Source organism: Pelodiscus sinensis, chromosome 11, assembly GCF_052426305.1.
Source record: "Pelodiscus sinensis isolate ZL-2025 chromosome 11, ASM5242630v1, whole genome shotgun sequence".
NCBI lineage: Eukaryota > Metazoa > Chordata > Testudines > Trionychidae > Pelodiscus > Pelodiscus sinensis.
This window is the reverse complement of record NC_143062.1, coordinates 11,387,572-11,415,333: the sequence shown is the minus strand read 5'-3', so window position 1 is coordinate 11,415,333 and position 27,762 is coordinate 11,387,572. Positions and strand designations below refer to the sequence as shown.

The window sequence follows — 27,762 nt, the reverse complement described above, 5'->3', positions numbered from 1 at the left end:
TTTGTTCAACATCTTTATTAATAACCTGGATGAGGGGATGGATTGCACCCTCAGCAAGTTCGCAAATGACACTAATCTAGGGGGAGAGGTAGATATGCTGGAGCATAGGGATAGGGTCCAGGGTGACCTAGACAAATTGGAGGTTTGGGCCAAAAGAAATCTCATGTGGTTCAACAAGGACAAGTGTAGATTCCTGCACTTGGGACGGAAGAATCCCAAAGATTGTTACAGGCTGGGGACCAACTGGCTAGGTTCAGCAGAAATGGACCTTGCGATTACAGTGGATGAGAAGCTGGATATGAGTCAACAGTGCACCCTGGTAGCCAAGAAAACTAATGGCATATTAGGGTGCATTAGTAGGAGCATTGCCAGCAGATCTAGAGAAGTGATTATTCCCCTTTATTTGGTACCAGTGAGACCACATCTAGAGTATTGTGTCCACTTCTGGGGCCCCCACTATAGAAAGGATGTGGACACATTGGAGAGGATCCAGCAGAGGGCAACCAAAATGATTAGGGGGCTGGAGCACATGACCTATGAGGAGAGACTGAGGGATCTGGGCTTGTTTAGTCTGCAGAAGAGAAGACTGAGGGGGGATTTGATAGCAGCCTTCAACTTCCTGAAGGGAGGTTCCAAAGAGGATGGAGAGAGGCTGTTCTTAGTGGTGACAGATGACAGGACAAGGAGCAATGGTCTCAAGTTACAGTGGGGGAGGTTCAGGTTGGATATTAGGAAAAACTATTTCCCTAGCAGGGTGGTGAAGCATTGGAATGGGTTACCTAGGGAGTTGCTGGAATCTCCATCCCTAGAGGTTTCCAAATCCTGGCTTGACAAAGCCCTGGCTGGGATGATTTAGTTGGGTTGGTGCTGCTTTGGGCAGGGGGCTGGACTCTATCACCCCCTGAGGTCTCTTCCAGCCCTGGGATTCTCTGATTCTAGGGAGGTTTCCAGCAAGAAGAAGTGGCACAAGTGAAAGAGCAGATTCCTAAGTGTAAAAAATTTGAAACGGGAGTAAATGAGCAACTAATTCTGCCTTAATTCTCTTTGTCTCCTGACAGGAAATAGATGGTCAGGCGCTTCTCCTGCTCACTCTGCCCACTGTTCAGGAGTGCATGGACTTGAAACTTGGGCCAGCCATTAAACTTTGCCATCACATTGAAAGAGTCAAACTTGCTTTTTATCAGCAATTTGCTAACTGAAGGATGGCCAGATGGAGGTGGACCTTTGGAAGCACATCTGCAGCAACATACTCCACCTTTGTGGCAGGGAAAACCAAAAGGGGGTTAAACTGCGGCTTCAGTTCTGGTGACCAGCAAACATCTGTTCAGCCACAGTTTTGCACTTCGAGGGAGGGAAGACAACTTGTGGAGCAAAATGTCAATGCAAACAGCAGCTACTCTGCCAGCTTGGAAACATGGTAGTCTCTCACTCTGCTGATTGCTTCTTTTTTAATTTTTAAAAAAAGGTTTAAAAAACATTTCCTATAAGGATACAGACGTTTCAAGAGTTCTTGTGGTGCAGAATTTAAAAAGGGAAAGGAGGGGCAGATGCCATGTATGTGAGAAGGCAGCTACTGGAAAATCCTCTTTTTCCTATTCCTAACCATTCACGAAGAACTCAGTTTCCTTTCTCTAAAAGAGAACATTTGCTTTAAGACAGCACTGGCTTTGGGATGTGCTCTTTATACATCAGCATGTTTTCATTTTTGTTTTTAATTTAAATTTGCTCATTGTCAGGACAACGATGTGGCCACAGAATTTTGAATGTACAGTAGAGCAAGAGTGTTGTGTCTTTATTATTAGTGTTTTAGGTTCTGTTTTTTTTTTCTTTTTTTTGTTTTGTTTTTTGTTTTTTTTAACTACCTCTGCCACCTGTGCAGTAAAAGTTGTCACTGAGGATGGTAGGGGGTTAATTATTTTGAGAAATTCATTGGTAGCTGCACAGCAGCTGCTGTTCCTTAGAGAGATCAAAAGCTTAAAACCTTATCACCGTGGAACGCTGATCTCGAGATAAGCGCGATTCCAAAGCTTTGACTGAAAACTGCATAGGCTTGTTTGGCACTTCAGGAGCATCACCTTTTCCCTTAGGAGGAGTTTGGAAAACATACTGCTTTGCACTCTCTCGCTCTGTCGGGGCTGGCTATCCTCAGATAGAATTACTGGATCTCTTTTTTTAAAATGTGGCTTGAATCTTTTGTCCCTTTTCTACCTGTGCCAAATGGCTGGGATTACAGCACAGCATGATAGATGCTGCTCTTCTCTCCGCCCCCACTCCGTGGACCTCATGTCCATGGGTACACGAGGAAAATGCACCATCACTTTAGCTCCACCAGAGGAAGCAACAGTGGAGCTGCAGTGAGGACGTGACTCAGGTTTTTGACTCTGAGCAGGCCATTTTGGTAAACGTGCTTGAAAACGAAGCCTTGCCTACACTAACTGCACTAGTGGTGAGCCGTGTGTCAGGCCTGACTGGAATCAGATAGCCATCGTGTGGAGCTCTGCACAGCTGTTCTCTTCATAATGCTTTGGTGGGCAACAGAAGAGCCCACCTTGCTGGCTAATACTTTTGTGTGAAATGGCATTCGGACCTGAGACCACTTGAAAATGAGCATTGAGTTCCAGAGTCTATGCATTCCTCAGCCTCTGCCTGTGTTCGCAGGCAGCTGGGGAACAGGAGCTGAGGTTTTATATGCAAGTGAGAAATCAGAAAGCATGCCTCCCCTGCTCTTCCTTCCACGCAAAGCCTCTCCTGCAGAGAGCCCGAGGCACACCCTATGAGATGGGGATGCTGGTGCATGTGAAGGGAATGAGGTTGAGGAAAGATATTTAGTGGTTCCCACGATGTATGGTAGCTAGGGACCGACCATAGAGGCAATCTTAGCTCCATGTAAACCTACTGGGTTTAATTTCTAGGCTGCTGTGTGACCCAAACTGTAGGTTTCACTTATGGGATCCTTTGTAAAATGAAAACTGTATGTTTCACCTTATCCTGGTGTCAGATCCTGGCCCATCCAAGGCAGCAAGGGAAGGTGAATGCAGGAAAGCAGCTTCTGCTCTGAGCAGCCCTGGATAGGCAAAAGGTTTCTGTTGCTGCAAGTCCGAATAGTTTAGTCAAGGCAAAAATATTTAGAGGTGGGCTAAAATCCAAAGAATCCTCCTCCTCCACCTTACAATGAAAATCTAAATGGAAGACAAACTGTTTACCAGTCGGTACGGGGGAGGGGATGTGAAGACCTTTCTTTTGTTTTTCAATCCATAGTTAGCAAGATTTAAGACACATGTTTATTGGAATCCTATCCCAAGCCTCTTCCAATATGCATCTAATAATGGAAATTTTGGTTCTTGATTATTTTTTTTTCTCTTGGGGTAGTGGAGTGACTTTTGGCACTTTGCCTTAAGAGACTTGACCAACAGAGAATGCCGGGACAAGATTCATGCAGAGCAAGGTTTCCAAGTCCCTCTGTTTAACTGAAGGAAAAGCTGACTCCAAACTGACAGCTCTGAGGCCATGACTGCTGTATTGCCCGCCTGATAAAAATGACCACTTAAAGAGATGTCAGAAAAGAAGAGAACTTAACTATAAAGGGACATCTAACAAACTTTTTATCACAAAGTCTGGGGTTTGTTTTTTAAAGTATCAATTTCATACTCCATTTGTCCCTGTAAATACAAGTGAAACAGCTAACTGAGGCCAATGAAGTAGCTACAGGTGACCTTGGGCGTGTTTTTAGGCTGATTTCTCTGCCTCGCTTTGGAAGGCATTAGCAGTCTGGTCCCAGTGGGATCCGCTTTTATTTGAGTTTCAAAGGGGATGTTTTCCATTTTGTGTGTGTATGATGTTTCTATGCTGCTCACGTGTTTTTGTACATTTCATTTCCAGGGGAAAATGTACTCCCTCTTTATTGCTAGATTTAAAGGGACTATTTGGCAGTTGCCTATGGATAGTCATTTTAATACTATTTTAAGAGGTCCTTTTCCATCTACAATACAAAGTGGTATTTAGGCTTATATCTGTTGATCTTACACTGATATGACTTGAAATTAGACTCCCGTGCTATTGTGGTTCCTTTGTTTCTGCAGAATTGGCTAGCTCTGAGTAGCTTGTTGGGTGACTCTTGGCAATAGGCTAATAACATCGTCATCAGCAGGAGTTGCAGAGATCTCAGTTATATATTGAGCTTCAGGGATTATACTGTAGCCACTTACCATAAGTCAGGGGTGGAGAACCAACTGATGCCCTAGCCAGAGCAAAGCCTTTGGGGCTTGCCCAGCTATGGCCACCCCTTCCTCCCTTTTCTGGGTGGCCCTTGCACTCAGGGGCTTCCCTTCCCTCCCACTCCTGCAAGTGACTATCCCCTCCGTCTTCTCCTGGTCTCCAGGCCTCCTAAACTGCAGGAGGAGTTGCTAGCAGCCTCTGCTGGGGCTGCCTGACCTGTGCCTTGCTGCAGCCACCCTATACAGGGATGGGACTTGGGGGGTGGCCCAGCTGTGGCCTCCCCATCCTCCCTAAAGCACCCCATGCAGGGAGGGGTTCAGGCAGGGGGGCAGCTTCCCCTCCCTCCCGCTCCTGCCAGGGATTTCCCTTTCCCTCTGGTCCCGCAAGCCTCCTTACCTGCAGGAGAAGGCGATGCTGGCAGCATCTGGCTGCCTGACTAGCTCCCTGTTGGCAGCCATCCTATGCAAGGGGGAGAGGGGGAGGAAAAGGTGGTGGGGGCTTCCTTTCCCTCCCACTCCGGGACAGATTTCCCCTTCCCTGGCAGTGTGTTGCTGGGGCTGGACACTGCAGGAAGCGGCTCCCTGCTGCAGCTGCCCCAGGCTGGGAAGAGCTCCAGCTGCTTCTTTGCTGCCGCCTGGCCTCCTAGTGCCAGTCAAGGGCAGCAAGCACTGGAACACCAGAGGAGCTCCTGTTTGCACAGGGGCTCCAGCACATGTAGCTTCCTCCTCCAGCCAGTTCATGTGCGTATGCCTCTCCGACGTGCAGGAGAGGGGCCAGAATCTAGCTGGTACTGCAGGCAAGGCTGGGGTGAAGTCTTTTTGGCGGCCTCCGCAGCGTTGCATGGCTGCTGCAACCCCCAGGGGCTGGACTACGTTGTTTGTGGGGCTGGAGCCAGCCCATGGGTCGGACGTTCTCCACCCCTGCCATAAGTGTTGCATTGGGAGGTGGGTGGGAATTAGGGGCAATGGCGCTTTAAAAGTCTCTAGGAAATCTTCACTACAGGAAAATGAGCGCTGCCTTAGGGATGGCATAGACCAGGAGTGGGCAGTCATTTTCACGGGGGGACCACCTCATGAATTTTGGTACATGGTCAAGGGCCAGCTCCGCCCCCGAAGGAGCGGGGCCTGGAGCAGAAGGGGCGGGGCTGGGGACTAGTCTCCCCCCGAGTTGTCCAGGGCTGGAGGCTTTGAATTAAAAACACAGCTCCTGGTCCCACTGCTACTGCGTTGCCTGGCAGCCACCCGGGGATGCTGCAGCTATTTAAAGGGCTCGACCAGAAGCCAGGGGCCATTTAAATAGGATCCTGCTGTCCGAGCCACCACCTGGAAATTCTATATAAATCGAAAGCAGCGAGATGCAGTCTGCAGGCCAGCTCAAAGTGTTAAGCAGGCCGGCCTGGCCCCCAGCCTCATCCTGCCTAGCTCTAGACAAGAGGGACAAGGAGGATCTTCCATGGGTGACCAGTTGAAGAGTACAGGATTTCCTTTTCATGCCTCCCGCCCCTTTTGAATGTGTTTAACTGCTTAGCACATCATAACTTTAGAAAACATGGGATGCCTGCATGCATGCACTACTTGTGCTACAGCCAGCCACGCTGGGCAAGCAGACTTCATCAGCAGGCTGGTGTCTTGTACTCCCTGAGCTAGTGGAAAATGAGCCCAGAGCAGAGAGGTGTTTGGTCTCTAAAAATGTGCATCTATAACATCCCCTAGACAGCAAGTTAATATGTCCCAATTACTGTCAGGTTCTAGAGCAGCTTTTAGCCTACTCTCCCAAGCAGGCAGGGAGATGAAGTGAAAGAGACCCTTCCAAAAAGGACAAGGTATAAGACTGATCATCTAAAGCTACTTTCAAATTTTTCAAACATACTTTTCAAATTTTTCCAGCATTAGAAAAAAGGCAAGTCACTGTCTAGGGAACAAAATAGAAAGCCATTCACATTTGAAAATGATCAAGAATGCCACAGAGCTTACCAGACCCTCATAGATTTGATAAAGACAGCACGTTCGGTTAGACTGAGCTGTAGTTCTTCGCTTTCTGCATATTGCAAACACTAAGAGTTCTGTTGTGACAGATTGTGATGGTAGATTTCTTATTCCCAATTCTAATGATACATATAAGAGAGGACTGTTAACTTGCTAAGTTCAAAGCAATATAAATATATTTATTATTTGCAGGACTTAGCATTCCATTTTTTTTACATGATGTACAAAGCTTTTATACATTACTAGCAAGAAGCTTTATAGACTTGCGGAGTCTTGGTGGCAGCCAAATCGGCTGTGCAGAGTCATCAAATTCTGCATTTTAAAAATAGGAAATAGATGCCTTTGAAAAGCTGCCCCATGGTTGTGTTCTGGGCAGAGGAGCAAGACAAGTACCTAGGCAAAAGAAAAGTCACTGGATGACGTAACCTTGTCTTAAAGCCAAAAATATGAAACTATACATGGGTCCTTTCTAACTAGCGGTTGTAGAACTGGTTATTGCCTACTTCGAGTTTCAAGTACATTCACTAAGCACAAGGGGCCAGATCCTCAAAGATATTTAGGTTTCTAACTTCCATTGAAGTCAGTGAACGTTGGGAGGCTAAATACCTTTGAGGATCTGAGCCAACGTAACTGGATGTGTCTGAAGACTTTTTAAATGTTGGTTGAAAACTCCATTTCAAATGAATAATGTGCTGAGCCACATTTCAGTGTATTGCCTAACTTTTCCCAAATCATATAAAATAGCCTTGTTTTTGAAGGCAGCCTTATGGGTAAAAGGTTAGAGTGGGCCTTGGATACACTAACTACAGTGGAATCTTCTTTACTGTAATTTGTCTTTTTTTATATCCTATTTGAAAATTGACCAGCAAAAATGAAATCAAAGATTGGTAGGACTTCAGTGTCTCCATGCTGGATTCAAGCTCCCCATAAGTTGGATCTGTCGTTGTGTGATATTCTGCAGCACACAGCAGATGGAATTGTTTGATCAGAAGACAGACGTGCTCTGTTTAGTCTGACACCGGTGGTGAGAAGCTGAACCCTAAGCCATGGAGGTCAGAAGAGCTCACTCTAACAAACTGCAGAAGCAGACGATCTAAGTGACTTGGTGTAATCAAGCTGACACCTGTGATGGTCTCTGCTGTCCCAGAAGTACTGAACACGTGAAAGTATCTAGCATTGCTGAGCATGCGGAAAAAAACTCCCATCTGACTTTATTGGAGAGTCTGGAGCTCTTGGTTAAGTAGGGTGAATGAATAGTTGAGTTTGTGAAGTCCAAACAAAAATGAATACCTGCCCCTCCCAGAAGTCATCTCGCTCCAGTTTCCAAGAAGCCTCATGGGAAGATACTTGCTGTTTTTCTCTTGAGGTCTCATGTTTCTCCTCCCTGTTCTTTTGTTTTGCTTTTACTTCTGTTAAAGCCTTTCTAGACAATCAGAGGTCTGCTGGGAGACTCCATCCTGGCTATTATCAGCACCATGCGCAGGCCTCATTCTTATACTAACTCATTGGAATTGATGCACTTTTCCTGTATTTTGCCTTTTTAAATTAGCTGCTCGTTCTTAAACCATCAACAAATCCCAATTTAAATGCATATTGTGTTGTGTGTCCTTCCTGCTTGCTTTTTTTCTTATTTTTATATAATATATGCATTGAGAGTGAAATATGTAATGGAGGAGAAATATGCACAAGAAAATATGCCTATCAAGTCCCATCATTTTTGATAGGTATAGCAATTTAATCAAAAGGTTTTTAAAATATTTTAGATGAATATTTTGCTTGTTTCTCTGTAAATAAGAATGTACATAAGTTTGTGGTATATTATGACAATTTTAAGTGGTTGTAAGAAAATTAAACCGGCCCAAAAATCCCATTTCAGACTTGATTTTGTTTTACTACGGTTGGGAGTAATATTTAGTATTCAGATTTCCATCTTGTGAGATGAGGGAAAAAATGCAGCTTCCCCTTTCCAATATAATATTTTGAGAACTTCATATGAAAGTTGAGTGTAAAATACTTTACAACATCAATTAATGAAGCCACACGATTCCCTCTGCTAGTCGTTTTTCTCAGGCTGTGCAGCTCCATCAAAGGCTAAGTCCTGGTTTTTTTAACTATGCTTTCTTCCTTTGGGAGGACAGTCTTGGGCTGTGTCTAGACTGGTCAGTTTTTCCGGAAAATCAGCCGCTTTTCCGGAAAAACTTGCCAGCTGTCTACATTGGCTGCTTGAATTTCCGCAAAAGCACTGATTTCCTACTGTAAGAAATCAGTGCTTCTTGCGGAAATACTATGCTGCTCCCGTTCAGGCAAAAGTCCTTTTGCACAAAACTTTTGCGCAAAAGGGCCAGTGTAGACAGCTCAGATTTGTTTTCCGCAAAAAAGCCCCAATTGCAAAAATGGCGACCGGGGCTTTTTTGCGCAAAAAAGCCCCAATTGCAAAAATGGCGACCGGGGCTTTTTTTGCAGAAAAGCACCTCTAGATTGGCACAGACGGCTTTTCTGCAAAAAGTGCTTTTGCAGAAAAGCATCCGTGCCAATCTAGACGCTCTTTTCCACAAATGCTTTTAACGGAAAACTTTTCCGTTAAAAGCATTTCTGGAAAATCATGCCAGTCTAGACACAGCCCAGGTGTTTTGTAAGTTGGAAAAATTGCGGCAGAGAAGAATGGTGGCTTCCGCAGATCACGTAGTAAATCAGTAGTGGAGCAGAAAATAAAACCTTGGGAGTCTTCTGATCCATAGTCATCGCTTTCCTTAACTGAGCACATGAGCGCTGTTAAAGTACAAATAAAAGCAAACCATGTGGCAGCGTAGCTATGCCACTGCTGGCACTCCATCAGAACAGAATTTATTTTTATTAATTTAAGTTACACTTTTTAAAATCTGGCTAAGCTCTCTCCCAACAGCATATGGCACTGAGTTCCGCAGGGCAATTATGACTTTAAAAATAGCATTCTGTTCCAGGGTTTATGTACAGGTTGTCAATAATTGAGTGCCTTACTGTTTGTTCCCCCTGCATACAACTGAATTGCCTTTTACAAATTGTGCACCACATATTTAAGAGACAAGGGAGATGTGGGAGTGGGATAGAACTGCTTCTCCTGAATTGGTCTGAAAATCTTGATATTAAAATACATTTTAAGTTGCATCAAAACCCCACAGCTGTGTCAGCTGGGAGCCCCATGAGAGCCCTGTCAGCTTGCAGCTGCTGAGAGTCCTACCGGAGGTGTTATGAGACATTCTCAATCGGAAGCCTGGTCTGTGGGGCTCCTTGGTAAGTAAAAACATGGTGCCAAAGCTACAGCTTATTTCTGGGAGGTGTCCAGTAGTCTGTGCTTGCCAGCTGCTGCGTAAGTTTAGCCGGCCTGAGAGTCCTACTCAAGGGAAATACAGGTACAGAAACCTAATGGAGTTTATAACCTTAAACCAGCCGAATCAAGAGAGCTTGGAACTTGCGCTGATGAAATACAGGAGTGCACTTACTCAGAGAGAGTGGTATTAAGGGAGTGCAGTGGTGCGTGTGGTAGTGTGTGAATGCCACCCATGCTAGGTGAGTTGTTTGGTGATATGTCCTACTTGAATCCTTTCCACCCTACATTTTAAAAAATTATAGTCAAGTTCTTGGAATCCTCTTGTCTACACATGCTTTGAACTCCCAAGCACTCGGGGTGGGGCGGGGAGGCCAAGCTGCCTAGTTTAGCCTTTACTACCCCATTTCCACTCAGACATCGTTGCTCTTTGCTCCAGTCACAAACAGGAAATTGTTACTGCCTGGAAAGTTTACTTACAGAACCCACAGCTAGGCTCCAATTCACAGTTAAATACGCTGAGTGCAGCTTAAAACACAGCAGCATTGACCCAATGATAATGGGAATGGAGAGGCACGTGCCCATGTACACTGGAAATTCTGAGATTTCAAGTGGGATTCCTTTTCTAGCTATAAGCTGCTGCTGTTGTTTTTTTGGGGGGGAGGGGGCATTTGTCACATATCTCTAATATGCAGAAAAACAATGATTACTTGGGTTTCATTTCAAGGTGTGTGAAAAATAGCTGGTGAGGAAGTTTATTTGGCCTCTGGCAGGGAGCTTGCAGAAAATGGGTGTTTCTTTTAACTGTACATGTCTTTATTTGATGACTCAGCAAAGAAGATGTCACTTCATTGTCAGGTGGAGAATGAGGTTCAGGATGGGAGGAGATGGGATATTAGTTGTTCACACATTGCACAATGATGCGGCTGCGATCGAGAGATGTTCTTAACAGAATGAGACAGACCACAGCAAGTGTGTCGGAATCGGATGCTTGGAGCAAGTTTATTCCTTTTGATTCCCCCCACACCTTAAGAGGAGCTCACTCTTCTCCACTTTTTTGGGAGGAAAATGGTGTGTGTGTGGGTGGGGGGGGAAGAAGGTTGGTTCTGATCATCCTGCACTCCAGTCATCTGAAGAAGTGGGTTGTGCCCACGAAAGTGCATGATACTATCTACATATTTTGTTAGTCTTTAAAGTGCTACCAGACTATTTTTTGTTGTTTTTTTTTTAAGTTTTTCCTGTTACAGACTAACTCGGCTACCCTTGTGAAGCTTCCAATCTTCTTATTATTCCTGCTCTTTTCTTATTTGGGGCCAATGACTTTTAGAGCCTTCTTCCAAAACACACGATCTGTTGTGGGGATTGGCATGTCTATGGTCCATCTATATCCAGTCAATGTACCAAGTCTCTAGCCTCCCTTATGATCATCTTTCATCCATGGTCATTGCAAGAGCCATCCTACCAATATAACGTTCAGATCTTTGCTGCATGTGCCCATACCAACACAGCCTCACCTCACTAAACTGGTCTTCAGTTGAAGCAACTGTGTTAAGTCCCTTACAGCTGTATTTCATTTCCCATCATGGCGGGTCCAATCATTTGGCCATTTCCGTGAATGCTTGTGAGTGTGCATCCCTATTGGACAGCTGTCAGAGATGTTTGTCTTAGTGGTGCCATAAGGCTGGCCGTGGCATGACCATGTGGTGGTATATTAGGGGCCTCTGGCCCTGCACCCTCTGTTCCCTCTTACTGCTCGTAGTGAGTAAGAGCTAGCTGTGTCATTTCATCTTCAAACAGACCTTGTGCCTTAGGATTTTGGTAAATAGCTTGTCGATAATGTAAGTAGATTTTAAACATTGTAGCTAGAGTCCTGGCTGGTATCCTGATCACTTGACTTCAAGACATGTTTGGCATGCTGATGCCTATTCATCATCCACGTGATAGCTGTCTCATGAGGCTGAAAGAAAGCCACAGGAAGGACAAGTGAAAACTTTCGCCCTCATACCCAGAAAGAGCGGTATGTCTGCTTGAAGGTGCTTCTAATGGAAGCATCTCTCTGCTCTACACACCAAAGTCATTTATAGCTGACCCCTCGTGAGGAGTGGATTGGCCTTGCTGTGAAGCACGTTGCTGGCGTTTGACTTGGCCCAGCACTGCTTTTCCTCACCGACGCCCCGGCAGTGGCAAAAGAAGTTGAGCCCTTCAACATTGAAGGATTGAGGGCCCATGGCAGGGGTGGGCAATAATTTTGGGCTGGGGGCCACTTCAGTGAATAACTGAGCAGAGGAGAGGGGCGTAGTTCTTCTTGGTTGGCTGCTGTTCAAACAAGCAGCTCCCATTGGCTGATTTGTGGCCAGAAACCAGCCAATGAGATTGTGCTGGGGGCAGGGCGGCTCCTGAAACTCCCCACCCCCCCTTCCCCCTATCCTCTCCAGAGTTGAAACAGAAAGGAAGCCCTACAGCAGCATTTCTGCATAGCACATAGAGCTGTGGGGCAAGCAGGGGAGCCTTCCTGGGGCTCCCCACTGCCTCCACAGGCCAGATCTGGTGGCTTGGCGTGCCGGATTTGGCCTGTGGGCTGTATTTTGCCCAGGCCTGCCTTAGAATGTAAGATTGCCCCTCAGAAGCTAATTCCCACTGAAAATAGGGCTCTAAACATTAAGGCGATTTTGGCCATAATTTTGCAATGTGGTTTAAGATGCATAGTTGGATGAAATTGAACTGACTGACCTTTTAAACGTCATTTTCCTCTTTAAAATGCTGATCTGTACGGTTACTATTTGCTTCGTCAGTTACTGCGCATTTAGTTCCTCTTTAAAAGAGGAATACTGCTCACTAAAGAACCAAGTCCCTAGTTCTTATGATCTGAAGCTTGCTTGGTTTATGGGTCTGAGCTACAATGTTTGGCTCTACATAATAAAAAGCTCATAATCATAGTTGGATGCACTTCCAATCCAGGGTTTGCTCAATATAGAACATCTGCCATGGAATTCAGATCCAGGTTTGGTTACTTAAGGGTGCTGAATTATCTGAGTTTGGATTTGGATTAATTTCTAGTTCAGTCTGAAAGCTAGCTGGCTGGCTGCTATGGCCCTTGTTTCTGTCTAATAAACAATGTAAAAATTCTTGTGGACCACTAATGTGGCTGAATATTTTTCACTGTTTTAATCAAATAGTTTGTAGTAACTGTAATGACCCCTTTACCTACCGAGGTGCACACACTGCAATCAGATTCTCCTTTGCTATACAGGCAGTCCCCGACTTACGCAGATCTGACTTACGAACGGGGCTGCCCCAGAGTACACGGACTGCGGGACCTCGCGGTCCTGTCGCCCGTGTACTCTGGGGCATTCTCTGCGTCTCCCTGGTCTGCAGACCAGGAAGACGCAGAGCAAAGCCGTGGAGGGGCTCGGGCAGCCCAGGAGCGCCTGGGCTGCCCGAGCCCCGCCCCCCCCCGCGGCTTTGCAAAGCCGCGGGGAAGCCGGCAGCGGAGCAGTCCAGGCGCGCCTGGGCTGCCTTGCTGCCCGAGCACCCCCCCCGCGGGCGCGCCTGGACTGCCTTGCTGCCCGAGCCCCCCCCCCCCCCGCGGGCGCGCCTGGACTGCTCCGCTGCTGGCTTCCCCGCGGCTTTGCAAAGCCGAGGGGGGGGCTCGGGCAGCGGGGCACCCCAGGCGCGCCTGGGCTGCTCCGCTGCCAGCTTCCCCGAGGCTTTGCAAAGCCGCGGAGGAAGCCGGCAGCGGGACAGCCCAGACGCCCCGCGGCTGTCCCGCTGCCGGCGTCCTCAGAGGCTTTGCTCCCCGTCTCCCTGGTCTGCTGGTCTCCAGCAGACCAGGGAGACTGGGAGCAAAGCCGCGGAGGACCCAGGCAGCGGGACCGCGGTGCGTCTCGGTCCGCGGCCCGTGTCTTCCTGGTCTGCTGGGGTGGGGGGGGTGCGCAGCTAGTACGCCGCCCTCCCCAGCAGACTAGGCTTTTCTCCGGACGCCTGTGGCAGAGCAGCTGGGGTGCTGCCGGTTGGTCCCGCAGCGCCGCTCTGGGCGCTACTGGTCCAACCCAGGAGCACCCCAGCTGCTCTGGTCCTGATTCAGCCGCTGCTGGTCCAGTGCCGAGGAGCGGCGCTACTGGAGCAACCCAGCAGCACCCCAGCTGCTCTGCCCCAGGCGTCCTGATTTAGCCGCTGCTGAAACTGACCAGCGCTGACTACAGGAAGCCGGAGGCAGAGTTGCTCTGCCCCGGGCTTCCTGGAATCAGCTGCTGATCAGTTGCAGCAGCAGCTGGCTTGGGGACGCTTGGGGTTCTTAAGTTGATTCTGTATGTAAGTAAGAACTGGCGGTCAGTTTCAGCAGCGGCTGAATCTGGACGCCAGTTCCGACTTACATACAGATTCAACTTAAGAACAAACCTACAGTCCCTATCTTGTACGTAACCCGGGGACTGCCTGTACATGTTTTTCTGTTCTCATCGTACAATCCTAGTGCATTTCAAAGTTATCTGTTAACATTCAATTTCTGTAAATATCCAAATATAAATATGTATTTATAATCCTCTCAAACTAACTAATGTTTTGTTGGAAGTACTGGAGAATGAAGAGGTCTTCCATATCTTTAAGTAAAGCCTCTCTCCGAGTTACGGACCAAACACTTGGCCGTAACTCGATCCGTTTGTAACTCGGACCCCATTGAGTTACACGCGACCGTGCTGTTTGTAAGTACGGGTCACATTCGTAACTCGGGCATTGCCTTTATGACCGCTCCATGGGAGCTTTGGTTGTAAGTGCAAACAGTCATAACTCGACTGTTCGCAACTCGGGGAGCAGCTGTATTGCTAAATGAAGACAAGGTTCTGGATGAATGGTGGAATTTGTAATGGAAATTCTTAATTCCTGGTGACTGCTTCTACCTCTGGTCTTGTTTCAGTTCCTAATGGGAATGTATCCTAATCACAAAAGCAGCCATGGTTATCTTGATGGCTGGAACTCCTACCCAAGAAGTCAAGAAGTGAATAGGCATGAATCACTGAACTCAGCTTTCACTTACTGAGCCATATGCTGTCAGTAGTGCAAGCCGACTGCACAGGTCATACTGTGCCTGGGCTGTAGATCAACTGAGAAGCATGGGCTGTGTCTTATTCATTAGTCACAAGCACAGAAGGAATTGTGTCCCTTCTGAGGCTACATCTACACTACAGTGTTTTTGTGCAAAAACCCGTGGAGTGCCTGTAACCCATGCACTTAATAGGGAGCTATCCCTTTAAGAGACCCCTATAGGGGGAGGTAGGAGTGAGTTGAGTGTCACTGTTGCCCTGCAGATTTAGCACTTTACATCCAGAAGCTTCTGGAGGTGGGTCCAATAGTTGGCGTCAGACTACACTGGCCCTTGAATTTCCAGAAAAGCAACGATGCTCTACTGTACAAAATCAGCCACTATTCTGGAAAAACTATTCTGCTCCCGCTTGGGCGTAAGTCCTTATTCCGGAACACTATTCCGGAAAAGGGCCAGTGTAGACAGCCCAGTCGTCTTTTCCAGAAAAGCAGTAGACCAATGTAGATGCTCCTTTTCTGGAAAAACTGAAAACAATAGTATTCCGTTTTAAGCATTTCCGGAAATTCATGCCAGTGTAGACACAGCCATAGTGTTTGTCTTGCAGTACTGTAGCTCCCATTCACACTGTTACTAGGGAACGTGTGTTTCGAACTCACTTGCCTTCATTTTTTCCATGTCTGAAAGTTTACCTGACCAGTGTGACCTATCATCCCCTGTTCCTTTGTCAGCAGCGGCACCGCGGCCTGGCCAATGGTTCCCCAGGAGTGGGCGATCGTGCCTTTGATTTTTGTCCTGGATGCTGAAGTCTTTTGCCCGGGCTTTTATTTGCTTTCAGGCTGTTGAGTCCAGTGGGGCCCTTGCCAGCGGCTGGGCGTCTTCTCCCAGCCGGGTGTTGCCAGCGCGTTGTGCAGGCAGACCCTCGTCTCGTTCGTTAATGAAGCTGTTGGAGGGTCGCGAGCCCCCCTCAAGCAGGGGCTTTCGTTCCCCTTTCCCAGGCACCCCCCCCCCCCCAGCTGGGGGGTGCAGCAGCCGCCCCCTCAAGCGGCGACCGGGAGCTGGTTCCCCGGCGCTGGCAGGCGCGTGGGCAGCATTTCCCCGGGGGAGGGGGAGGGGGGCTGCCACCGCCGCTCGCTCTGTCCTGCCGCCCCCAGCCCCGCCTCGCTGTGTTAAAGGGCTGCTCGAGCCCCGCTCCGAGTGGCCGGCCGGTTGGCTCCTCCCCTCAGCCGCGGGCTCCACCAATCCGAGGCGGGCGGTTGTGTCGCACGTCGGAGGGGTGACGCCCCGCCCCGGAAGCGCGAGGCGCCCGCGGGCTGCTCGGCCGCTGTCCTGCGTGCCTGAGGCTGGCGCGCGCCGGGGAGCCTCGCGATGGGGGGGCCGCTCGCTCTGGTCTCCGTCAACGGCAGCCTGGGCCTGACGGCCCGGCCCGGCCGCCCCGCCGTGTCCTCCTCGGGGGCCGGGCCCGGCTACCGGGGCTGCGAGAACGGGGCCCTCATGGACAGCTTCGGCATCTTCCTGCAGGGGCTCCTGGGCGTCGTGGCCTTCAGCACCCTCATGCGTGAGCGACCCCTCCCCCCTCGGGGCGGCCCCTCCCCCCTCCGGGCCTGGCTTAGCGACCCCCCCCCCCGCCAAGCGCTCTGCGAACACCCCCCTCCTGCAGCCCCAGCGGCGTGTTGCCTTCGGGAGCCAGGTGTCCTGGACCTCCCTGTCGCCCCTGTGTGAGTGACTCGTGGGACCGGCCTGGCTCTCCCCGCCCCCTCCAGCCCCATTGCCTGGTCTGCTCTCACCTCTTTCATTAGTGAGCCTGTCTCGAGCCCGCTACCCTCTTCTGTGAGCGAGACCCCTGCTCCACCCCTGCCCTGGCTCCTCTTCCACCCAGCATCCCCCGCCAGGCGTGGCGCTCTGCAGTCGGTATCGGGTTTGGGTTTCCCACCCTTTTCCCACCAGGCAGCCACTAGCTCCTTGTCCGCATTCTCCTTCTCCAGCTAACGCACCAACAATGTATTTCCTTGTTTCACTACAAACGCCTGACGTTGGGTGTACCAGGTTTTAAGAATCCTGTTTGCCTGGTGTTCTTAATGCTTGCTTTATTTCTTGTCTCTCTCAGCTTTTATGAAGAAAATCAATACGATCAGTGTCACTTGCTTAGGTTATGTCTTGCTTTTGGGTTCTCTTTTGCAAAGCTTGGATGACAGGGTCCCTTTAATCATTTGGACCTGCCTAATATTGTGCTTTGTGAAGGTGGATTTAAAATCTAGTCAGACTCTTTTCCAATCTGTAGAGTCTTTTATATGCTGTCATTGTGATTCTGTGAATATAAGGGAGAGTGCCACTGTTTGTCTGCTGCCTTCTTTTATTTGTACTTGCTGCTTTTTTCTCCAGGACCATGTAGGAAAAAAAAAAGTCGTCACTTGCTTCCTTTTTAAGTATTGACAACCTAGCAGAGTTTTCCACACAAGTTGTATCTCCTTACGTGGCGTGCATGTACTTCTGTTAAATGCAAAGTGTAATAGTGTTAGAAGTGTGTTTCCTAATTTCCCTTAAGAGGTATGTTCTCCCAGGAACAAATTACTTCTTCCCAAAAGTTGGAATTTCATACGTAGAATTTAGTCTTCTCCTCTTTTTCACCATAGAACATAATAGGGTTTGGTTTTTTTGTATCTTGTTTGTTGGTTAGAGAATCTTGGTTCTTTATTTGTTTGAAGGAGCTTAGTACATCATGATACTAAATCAGTGTAGTTTTGCACTAGCAGTTTTTAAATTGAGCCCCACAATGTCTACTGTAATGCATTAGAAAACATTGCTTACACATAAAAATGGGGTAGCAACAGGCGACCCCTGACTTACGACCCCCCCCACTTTTACGACCGCCCTGCTCTGGCAAAGCCTCTCAAGCCCACCTGCACAATGAGCCATAGGGTCAGCCAGTTGCCCACAGCCCTGGCCAGCTCTGGGCGCAGTTTGCGCCACGCTGCAGGCTCCAGGACATGTGGAGTGGCCTCTACCTGACACCGCCCCCGACCAGCTCTGGGGGCAGCTTGTGCCATGCCGCCTCCACCATGCATAGCCCCCAGCAGACTCTGGGAGCAGCTCACGCTGCGCTGCCTCCACCCAGTACAGTCTCCGGCACTGGCTCCGGGACACATGGAGTCACCTCCACCCAGCACAGCCCCTGGCCGGCTCTGGGCACACTGTGCTGGAGACTACAACGCCCAGGAGGCAAAGTGGGCCAAGAGCGGAACGCCCATTTATATCATTGTGCCTATGGGAAATAAGTGTTCGACTTACGATGGCTCAACTTACGTTTCCCCAGAAACCAATTAGGTGGTAAGTGCGAGGGTCACCTGTACTTTCATCTGACATCCTGTGGTCATTGAGGCATAGGGTTTTGATATAGTGACACTTGCCGTGTTTTGAAATTGTTTCTTAGCTTGTCAAATGAGTATTTCTCATTCGGGCAAGGGGGAAAAACGCCGTAGATGAGAATAAGTTTATAATATACATTCTTAGAGTCAAGTACTAAGCAGCTCAACATAGTATTGTTAGAGATAATTTGTTTAGTACTCACATACCTTCATTTTTTTGCATGTCTTAAAATTTACTCATATCCTAGTAAGAATGATTGACATTTCTCTTGCAATAATATTCAAATTTTCATGTGTGTAAAACTGCAACTCTGAATGACTTAGATAAAACATTTCAACACTATGAAGATTGAGTTTTACAGGTAGTTGTGAAAATTCTTTTTAAAATTGTGAGATTTCTTTTGGCATTCAAAATCAAAACAAGAAAAAGTACTTACTATAATTCTCAATAATACTTAAGTGATGGGTGAAAAACTTTGAGTGGCCCATGAAACTTAGGTGGTGGTTTATTGATATTTATCTTATGAATTGTAGGGAACTGCAAACATTCCAGGTTTAATGACTGCAAATCAATAGAATACTGAGCAGGAATGCTGCCAGATGCTGTAAAGACTTCCATGGCTTTCTTAACATTTTCTGGAGAACTTAAACTTAGCTTTTAAAATTATATATATTACTTATGTCTATGAAGAGAGTAATAGATGCAGTGATGTCTGATTTTTTTTTTTTTAAGGGAAGCAATACAGGCAGTCCCCGGGTTACGTACAAGATAGGGACTGTAGGTTTGTTCTTAAGTTGAATTTGTATGTAAGTCGGAACTGGCGTCCAGATTCAGCCGCTGCTGAAACTGACCAGCGGCTGACTACAGGAAGCCCGAGGCAGAGTTGCTCTGCCCTGGGCTTCCTGGAATCAGTTGCTGATCAGTTTCAACAGTGGCTGAATTTGGACGCCTGGGACAGAGCAGCTGGGGCGCTGCCGGGTAGGTCCCTGCAGCGCTGCACCTCAGCGCTGCGGGGACCAACCCGGCAGCACCCCAGCTGCTCTACCCCCGGTGTCCCCAAGTCAGCCGCTGCTGAAACTGATCAGCGGCTGATTCCAGGAAGCCGGAGCAGAGCAACCCGGCAGCGCCCCAGCTGCTCTACCCCAGGTGTCGTCGGCGAGAAAAGCCTGATCTGCTGGGGGGGGCAGGACCGTCGAGACGCGCCGCGGTCCCACCCGCATTCTCCGCAGCTTTGCTCCGCGTCTCCCTGGTCTGCTGCGGGGGGGGGGGGGGGGCTCTCCCCAGCAGACCAGGGTGACACGGAACAAAGCTGTGGAGCACGCGGGCAGCGGGACAGCCCAGACGCTGTGCGTCTGGGCTGTCCCGCTGCCGATGTCCTCCGTGGCTTTGCTCCCCGTCTCCCTGGTCTGCTGGGGGGGGCTCTCCTCCCCCCAGCAGACAAGGGAGACGCGGAGCAGCTTTTCTCGCCCCAGAGGACGCGGGCGGCGGGACCACGGCGCATCTGGGCATCCCGGTGCTCCCGTCTTCCGGGGCGAGAAAAATCCCGTTCGTAACTGCAGATCCGACATAAGTCAGATCTGCATAACTTGTGGACTGCCTGTATTACTGATATGTCATGTGTCCTAATCACCCTGACACGGGTCTGTTTCTGAAACCTGAGATTTAAGAAGTTGTATCTTGAGCTATTTCACTCATCATTTGGGTAGTATTACATATTGAAATGTATACTGAATACGGGAGTGAAGCATACTATCGCAATATATTCTAGATAACATATACATAATGTAAAACACATGTTAAGTCACTTATACTGGTTTTGTGGTTTCTACAGTGCTTTCTCATTTACACTACAGCCCTGCTTACAGTAGCTTATTCTAATGAGCAAGTAATGGAACAAGAACTTCTGTATTTGCAGTTTCAACTGAATTACAGCTTTGCGTGTCCACTTTTCTAAATGTGTATCTTGTACATCCTACGTATTCTAAGTACTAAAGTTTCATATTATGCTAAGTACAGAAATCAAATTGAGTGAAATAGAAAGTAGTTGAACAAAGGTATTAATAGGAAAAATCTCAATTTAAGGACTGTACAGAGACAGAATCATCTTAGAAAATATTTTTATAATCTAGCCCAGGGAGTATGTAAATTTAGAATCACATATGACCATTTATCTTGACAGAACAGGATTATAATGAAAGGTTTGCCCAAAGTTTAAGGGTGGAATATGGTATTGGGTAGTGAATAATTGACCCCTGCAGTTTGTGCTTTCAGCTTAGTAGACTGTTGTTGGGGTGTGTAGGTATTTCCTTGTTGTGTGTACTCTATAGCTAATAGCCAGCATTACATGCTTCCCTTAATACTTTTCTTTGAGCTTTTCTATTGTAAATTCAACTCCCATCCCAGTGAACCAATGTGTAAGGGCTTCCTATGGATTTTAATAATATGTTGGTTTGAAGCTTTATCAGATAGTTGCAAGGTATTTGGAGTGTGGGTTTCTTGTAGTGAAAAGATTAATTATTAATCCATCTTCTGTAATAAACTGTAAAGTAGCCAGTATCCTTCCAGCTGAGAATGGGACAGTAGCTTTCAATGCCATTATTTAATTGACTACCAAGTTGCTATAAAGAAATAACTGCACTACCAGCTTTGGCTATCCCCACAACCTCAGGGATGTTGTCAGTGGACTTGCATGTGTGTGTGTATGTGATTTCTGGTGCCATTTCCAGCATTGCTCAGATAACTGGTTCAGCGGATCTTTATGTCCATGTCCCCTACCTTGATGCTGTGCTCAGGGAAGAAAGTGCTGGCCTCCAGCTTCTGGAAGAGGCTGGATTATCTCTTCTCTCCTCTTCCCCTTCCCCGGCAACACCCCAGGAGCCACCTCTATCTAGCCTGCCCCCTGGCAGGCTGTGTGAAGATAGAACTGGAGAACTGCCCGGAGATGGGGGCTTCCCCTATCCTCTCCTTTCTCTAGGGTCCCCCTTTCCAGTACTTCCTCCTGGGACTGCAGCCCGAGCACCATACCTGCATGATGAGGGCCCTGTCAGTCAACTTTCCCATGCTGAACTGGTTCCCAATGGATTGGTAACTGTCTGGTGTGGCGAGCTTCGAGATCACAGTGGCAACCCACTTCTCCAGGGGGGTGGCAGGTCTCTTATGTGTGTCCCACCATATGAGGGCAGGGGCAAGGCAGGCACACAGCTCCAGGAACGTTTCCTTCCTCATAGTGAAGTTCTAGAGCCACTGCTGGTCATCCCACCACTTCATGACAAGGCCTCGAGCTGGCTGGGCTACCATCGATGCCACGCACATGCTGGGTCTGGCAGTGGTGGCATCCCAAGGGGAGAGAACTTGTATCCCTGGCCGCTGGGGGAGAAGGGTTGAGAGTTTTGGGAGGAGGAGGGGGATGTGCACAGTACACACACCTGTACCTGGCAGCACTGTTCCCAGGAGTGGGTGGTGCCTCAGCTATGCAGGCATGCCCGTGTGCTGTGTGAGACACTCCAGAATCTGTGTGTATCCTTGTCCCCAGTCTCCTTATAGCGGAGGCTCATGGTGGAAGGGTGTTCCCGCTCTCCCCCCCCTCCCCCTCAGGTCTCAAGTGTAACTGGTCTCCCCAGAGCCTGTGAGCAGAAGCCCAGGAGTGCTCCAGTGCTGCCTCCTGAGGCTGCGTGGAGCAGACTAGCGCTGCACATGCATCCACATGCACAGACTGCAGCGAAATAGCCAGGCTGAGAAGGCTGAGTGATGATCGCACCACAGCGCCTGCCATCCCCACCCTGTCTGTGTGAGAAAACTAAGACACATCCAGTCTGTGGGGTACTGGCTTCAGGGTGAGCATAGTCATAGCGCTGGCCACGATGGGGTCCTCTTCCTCCTCACCCCGTCTGTGTCCCATGGTGGGCAACAACGGGTGTCTCCATCCCCGAATCCACCACTAGGGGTGGGGAAGGGGCTATACCCCCCCCCCCCCCTTGATGTGGTGCAGGTCTTCATAATAGGGGCAGGATTAGGGTTCTTCCCTGGAGCAGGGGCTGCACTTCCTTGCCCTGGCGTAGGCCTGGCAGAGCTCCTTCACCTTGCTCCAGACCTGCTCCTTGTTCCTAATGTGGCCCTTGGCGGCCAGGCTAATGGTTGCACTGTCTGGAGCAGAGCTCCTGGAGGTTTTCCTCCTCGCCCCAGACTTGGATGAGGGCCGGAATTTCAGCCCCAGATGCCTCTTTCGCTGCCTGGCAGCCTCTTGGAAGCTGTCAGACTGCTCCCTGGGATGGTCAGGGAAATCTTGGGGGGCTTGAGGGTTTGCCATGCTGGCCAGATGTCATGCTGTAGCAGCAGCAATGTGGCTGGTGGCTCTCAGGGCCAGCTTCCTTCCACAAGCCCTTTCCCCTTTGTCTGCTTTAAGGGCTGCAGAGGAAGAGGAACTATAGAGTCCTGAGTGTGGATGGAGTGGCCAGCAGGGCTCCTGTGGGATTTCCTGGAGATCTCTTATTTCACAATAACTCCCTGTGCCATGTCGACACACACTCTCTTCTGAAATAACTATTTCAGAAGAGGCGTTATTCTTCGTGCAGTGAGGGTTACAAAAGTCGGAAAAAGCCATCTGTTTCGATTTTACTTTGAAATAACAGAATTGTTGTTTAGACGCTCACATTGTTGTTCTGGAATAATTGCTGCTGTTCTGGAATAATGGTGCAGTGTAGACACAGTACATTGGGGGGAGAGGTAGATATGCTGGAAGATAGGCATAAGGTGCAGAGTGACCTACACAAATTGAAGGATTGGGCCAAAAGAAATCTGACAAGGTTCAAAAGGACAAGTGCAGAGTCCTGCATTTGAGAGGGAAGAATCCCATGCATTGCTATAGGCTGAGAACCAACTGGCTAAGTAGCAGTTCTGAAGAAAACTACATGGGGATTACAGTGGCTGAGAAGCTGGATTTGAGTGAACAGTTTGCACCGTTAATGAATGGTTAGAGTGGAGAAAGATATCTGAATCCCTTTATAATGTGGTGGAGAGTGGACAGAAGGCTATGGTATCTCTGTGTATCTATGTGTAACGTGTAAGTAATAGTGTAGTTACATATGAATGCAGCCAGAATCAAACATGTAACATGCTGAAGTTCCGGTCAGTAACTTCATTTATCTTTACTATGTTTGTAGTATATTAGGTCAGGACTTACAGGTTATTGTGAATTGGTGGGTAATAGGCATTTCTATTGGGTCAAAATTAAGTAAAGATTCTTTCTCAAGCTTGTTTTTCCTTTAAAATGGATGTTTATTCCTTAACTTGTGTGCGACACACATTTTCTCTGCACTTCTGTAGTTTGTATAGTACTTAAAACAGTGTGAAGTGCTTACAAGACTTAGTTTGCCATATGACATGTCATTGTACAGTAAAGATTTTCCAGCTGGTCAATCTGCAAATAAAATGATCAGACAAAGAAAATAAAGTGGCTGAACATCACATTTGCTAGAATGGGAGTGTATGATATTTTGATTACAGAACTTCTTGAAAGTCTCTAGAAGAAGTGGATCCTGAAATAAGTTGAAGCACGTTGGCCTGAATGTTTTCCAAATTAATAGTTCATCTGCATAGCTTTAGTCAATTAGAAAAATAAGTTTATGTAATGTTTGGAGTGGGACAGCTGTATGTAAGTAATCAAGCATCTCTCTAAAATAGGGATGTCAACACCTAGTCTACTAAACAAACTTTTGTCTTCATTAAGGGAAATGGATAAATCTGCTACACAGCATGCTATAAAACAACAAATTGAAAATTTTCCTAGGAATTATTGCTTTTGCTTTCTCTCGATTCCTTTTAGAGCTTTTCATAGCTGTCCCCTCATATGAAACCATGGACAGCTCCTTCAGATGTTTGGACTTCAAAAGCAGGGCAACATTTGTATTGCAGTCGCTTAGGATGAGCCCAAACAGGACTCATTTATCCTAGTCACTGTGCAGAACAGTTGACCAAAAACTCACCACCCCAAATTGCTCGTGATGTAGGGTAGAAGGCACGACTCAATAGGTGGATGATCATGGGATGGTGACTGATCTTGTTAAAGTTGGTGTGTTTGAAAAATTTAGTAATCTCTAATCAAAGTAAGCTGGTGGCTACCTGTAACTAACTATATTAAGCATTATTTTTGCATATAATATGAAGGTAGAAGGATGTTTGGTTCAAATTTTAAATTTATAGGCCCTGTAGAAGATAAAGCATCTTGTTGTATGTTTTTATCATGGATACTAATATATTGTCTTTGGGGAAAATAAGTGATCATTGAGTAATTTGTGTTTCTGACCCTGTGGGTAGCCTGTTAATCTATGTGCATAGCTGCAATATAGAATTTAAAAATGACATAGCCATTCTTACATATTACATGCTTAGGGAATGGCTAAGGGGGTTGAGCAAAAATGCTTTGTACCCATAAAGGGTATCTGTTCATCCACCCTCAACTGTGCTCACTAGTGATGGAGGCAGTGAATGAAATGAAAAGGCAAGACCTTCAGGTTTCATCACCCAAGTTGAGGGATGCTTAAGCGCTTTGACCTGTTTGGCTGAAATATTTACTTGACTGGGTTTGCTGCTCATGATTGTGAATCAACAAGCGATCCTGAGCAGATAGTATTATAATTTCTGAGCCTCAATCCTTACATTTAAGGAATTTTTACCACTTGAGTTCCACTCTGGTTTAGGGTAGTGATAGAAATGTAGCTGTGTTAGTCTGGTGTAGCTGGAACAAAAAACAGGACTAACAAGATGGTTTATTAGGTGATGAGCTTTCGTGTGCCAGACCCACTTCCTCAGATCAAATAGTGGAAGAAAATTGTCACCACCATATATAATTTAAAAAAAATAAAAAAAAAATGAACACATGAAAAGGACAAATCAAATTTCAGAACAGAAGGGGGATGAGGGGGAGGTAAATGTCTGTGAGCTAATGATATTAGAGGTGATAATTGGGGAAGCTATCTTTGTAATGGGTAAGATAATTAATGTCTTTGTTTAAACTTAAGTGTAAAGTGTCGAATTTAAGCATGAATGACAGTTCAGAGGATTCTCTTTCAAGTGTGGTCTGAAAAGGTCTTTGATGCAGGTAATCAAGTCATCGAGACAATGTCCTTTCTGGTTGAAATGGCAAGAAACTGTTTTTTCTTTGTGATCCTGTCTAATATCTGTTTTGTGGGTATTGATCCTTTGGCGAAGTGTCTGAGACGTCTGTCCAATGTACATAGCAGACGGACACTTTCGGCACATACCATAAATTATATTTCTGGATGCACAGGAATATGTGTTCTTGATCTTATAACTCACTTGGTTAGGTCCAATAATGGTATCAGCAGAGTGAATATGTGGACAAAGCTGGCAATGGGGTTTGTTGTAAGGGAAGGTACCAGGGTTGGTATTAGTGTGGTATGTCCTGTGGTTGTTGGAAATAATCATCTTGAGGTTAGATGGTTTAGGAGTCTTAGTGGAGCCTTAATGGAACCACAGCATAGAATCTTAGGGTAGGGAAAGACCTCAGGAGGTTATCAAGTCCAACCCCCTGCTAAAAGCAGAACCCAATTCCCGCTAAATCATCCCACCCAGAGCTTTGTCAAGCCAGGACCTAAAAACCTCTAGGAATGGAGATTCTACCACCCCCTTAGGTAACCCATTCCAGAGCTTCACCACCCTTCTAGTGAAATAGTTTTTCCTAATATTCAACCTAGACATCCCCCACTGCAACTTGAGACCATTGCTTATTGTTCTGTCATCTGTCACCACTGAGAACAGCCTCTCTTTGGAACCCCCTTCAGGTAGTTGAAGGCTGCTATCAGATCTCCTCTCACTCTTCTCTTCTGCAGACTAAGCCCAAATCCCTCAGCCTCTCCTTGTAAGTCATTTAAAGACTAACAAGATGGTTTATTAGATGATGAGCTTTCGTGGGCCAGACCCACTTCCTCAGATCAAATAGTGGAAGAAAGTAGTCACAACCATATATACCAAAGGATACAATTAAAAAAAAATGAACAAATATGAAAAGGACAAATCACATTGCAGAACAGAAGGGGGATGCGGGGGGGTGGGAAGGGGGAGGAAGGAAGGTAAGTGTCTGTGAATTGCTGATATTAAAGGTAGGGAGAGTGGGATGTTTGTGAGTTAATGGTATTACAGGTGATAATATCACCTGTAATACCATTAACTCACAAACATCCCACTCTCCCTACCTTTAATATCAGCAATTCACAGACACTTACCTTCCTTCCTCCCCCTTCCCACCCCCCCGCATCCCCCTTCTGTTCTGCAATGTGATTTGTCCTTTTCATATTTGTTCATTTTTTTTAATTGTATCCTTTGGTATATATGGTTGTGACTACTTTCTTCCACTATTTGATCTGAGGAAGTGGGTCTGGCCCACGAAAGCTCATCATCTAATAAACCATCTTGTTAGTCTTTAAAGTGCTACATTGTCCTGCATTTTGCTTCAACTACCCCAGACTAACACGGCTACATTTCTATCACTTGTAAGTCATGTGTTCCAGCCCCTTAATCATTTTAGATTCCCAAAGGAGGCACATATTCATCAGAAAACAGAGAGAGCACATTTCTGTTATGTTGTAAAATCACTTACGTGACTAAACTGAACAGCAAAAATAAACTGTATCTAAATTGTCTGTTTCCATACTGCAAAACCATTAAAAGACTCCGTGTAATACAAACTGAATCAATATGTAACATATTAAAATGGACTAATCAACAAGTTAACACTCAGATGAGTAACTTTATATGATATTCACAGATTCTGTCAATGAAGTTTTCACAACGTCATTGAGATCACTTTAGAAACTGAGAGTTGGAGTCATTCAAGTAATTTATTTTATGTTACTGAAAATTTAGTAACAAGACAGCTTGAAGATTTGGTGCATTTAATCTTAAATGAAATATGTGCCTCACATTAGGGATGTTAGCGTGTATTCCTCTACATATTTAACCAACAAGCCTAGGCTTATGGGTTAATCGGTAATTCAGTAGACTTCCGATAATCCGGCACCCTTGGGACTCAAGGGATGCCGGATTATCGGATATGCCAGAGTATCAGGAGTTACTCCGGCAGGGAGGCTGTGACGGGTCTGCCGGGACCCACACTGCAACCAGCGGGGCAGGGTGGGGGGGCGAGTTGGCGGGGAACGGTGTGGTGAGGGGCGAACCCTCTGCCGTTTTGCAGGGAGGCGGGAGAAGCCCCACGCAGCCACCGGTGACAGGCCAGCTGGGGTTGCAAGCAGCAGTGGCAGACTTGAGGAAGCAGCTGAGCAGAGCAGCTTGGGTGCTGTCAGGTTGGTACCTCAGTGCCGCTCAGGTGAGGGGCGGCGCTGTGGGACCAACCCAGCAGCATGCCAGCTGCTCTGCTCAGCCGCTTCCCCAAGTCCGCCACTCATCAGTTTCAGCAGCGACAGACTTGGGGAAACAGCTGAGCAGAGCAGCTGGGGTGCTGCCGGGTTGGTCCCGCAGTGCCGCTCAGGTGAGGGGCGGCGCTGCGGGACTAACCCAGCAGCACCCCAGCTGCTCTGCCCCGCTGCTTCCCCAAGTCCGCCGCTGCCGCTTGCAGCCCTACCTGGCCTGTAGCAGGCAGCTGCACAGGGCTTCCCCCGCCTCCCTGCAAAACGGTGGAGAGTTCGCCCCTCACCGCGCCGTTCCCCACCCACCCCGGCCAGATGCAGTGCGGTCCAGCAGACCCGTTAGAGGTATAATCCCCTTCCCCTCTCATCCCCTTCCCTTTCCCGGCCCATGAGCATGCGTGGGGCTCACAGGAGCTTAATTGTCCAGCTGGCTGGAGCACTTCTGGGTTCCAGTTGGTGCTGGACTATCAGGAATGC

General features: G+C 47.5%; 2 protein-coding genes and 1 long non-coding RNA gene across 7 annotated transcripts in view; 2 read left to right on the top strand and 1 right to left on the bottom strand.

The window, feature by feature from the left end:
* SFMBT1 (Scm like with four mbt domains 1) overlaps positions 1–8,568 on the top strand; it is a 117,308-nt gene extending 108,740 nt beyond the window's left edge. For all 3 annotated transcript variants that reach the window (XM_075939372.2, XM_075939366.2, XM_006127577.5), the window contains exon 21: positions 1,059–8,568. In XM_075939372.2, coding sequence (XP_075795487.2) covers positions 1,059–1,199 — 141 coding nt within the window. In that variant the 3' untranslated portion in view covers positions 1,200–8,568. The remainder of the gene's footprint in view (positions 1–1,058) is intronic.
* Positions 8,569–11,108: 2,540 nt separating this feature from the next.
* Positions 11,109–15,692, bottom strand: LOC142830960 (uncharacterized). The gene is made up of 2 exons (XR_012906529.2): positions 15,232–15,692; positions 11,109–11,461 (listed from the first exon to the last, which is right to left on the bottom strand). It is a non-coding gene; the product is annotated as an uncharacterized LOC142830960 (long non-coding RNA).
* A 90-nt stretch (positions 15,693–15,782) lies between these two features.
* STIMATE (STIM activating enhancer) overlaps positions 15,783–27,762 on the top strand; it is a 60,897-nt gene continuing 48,917 nt past the window's right edge. The window contains exon 1 of one of the 3 annotated variants that reach the window (XR_016350415.1): positions 15,783–16,097. Coding sequence is in view for 2 of the 3 variants with exons in the window: in XM_089781075.1 (XP_089637201.1) it covers positions 15,908–16,097 (190 nt within the window). In the remaining variant the exon portion in view is untranslated. The remainder of the gene's footprint in view (positions 16,098–27,762) is intronic. The other 2 variants (XM_089781075.1, XM_089781074.1) reach the window with 2 other exon arrangements.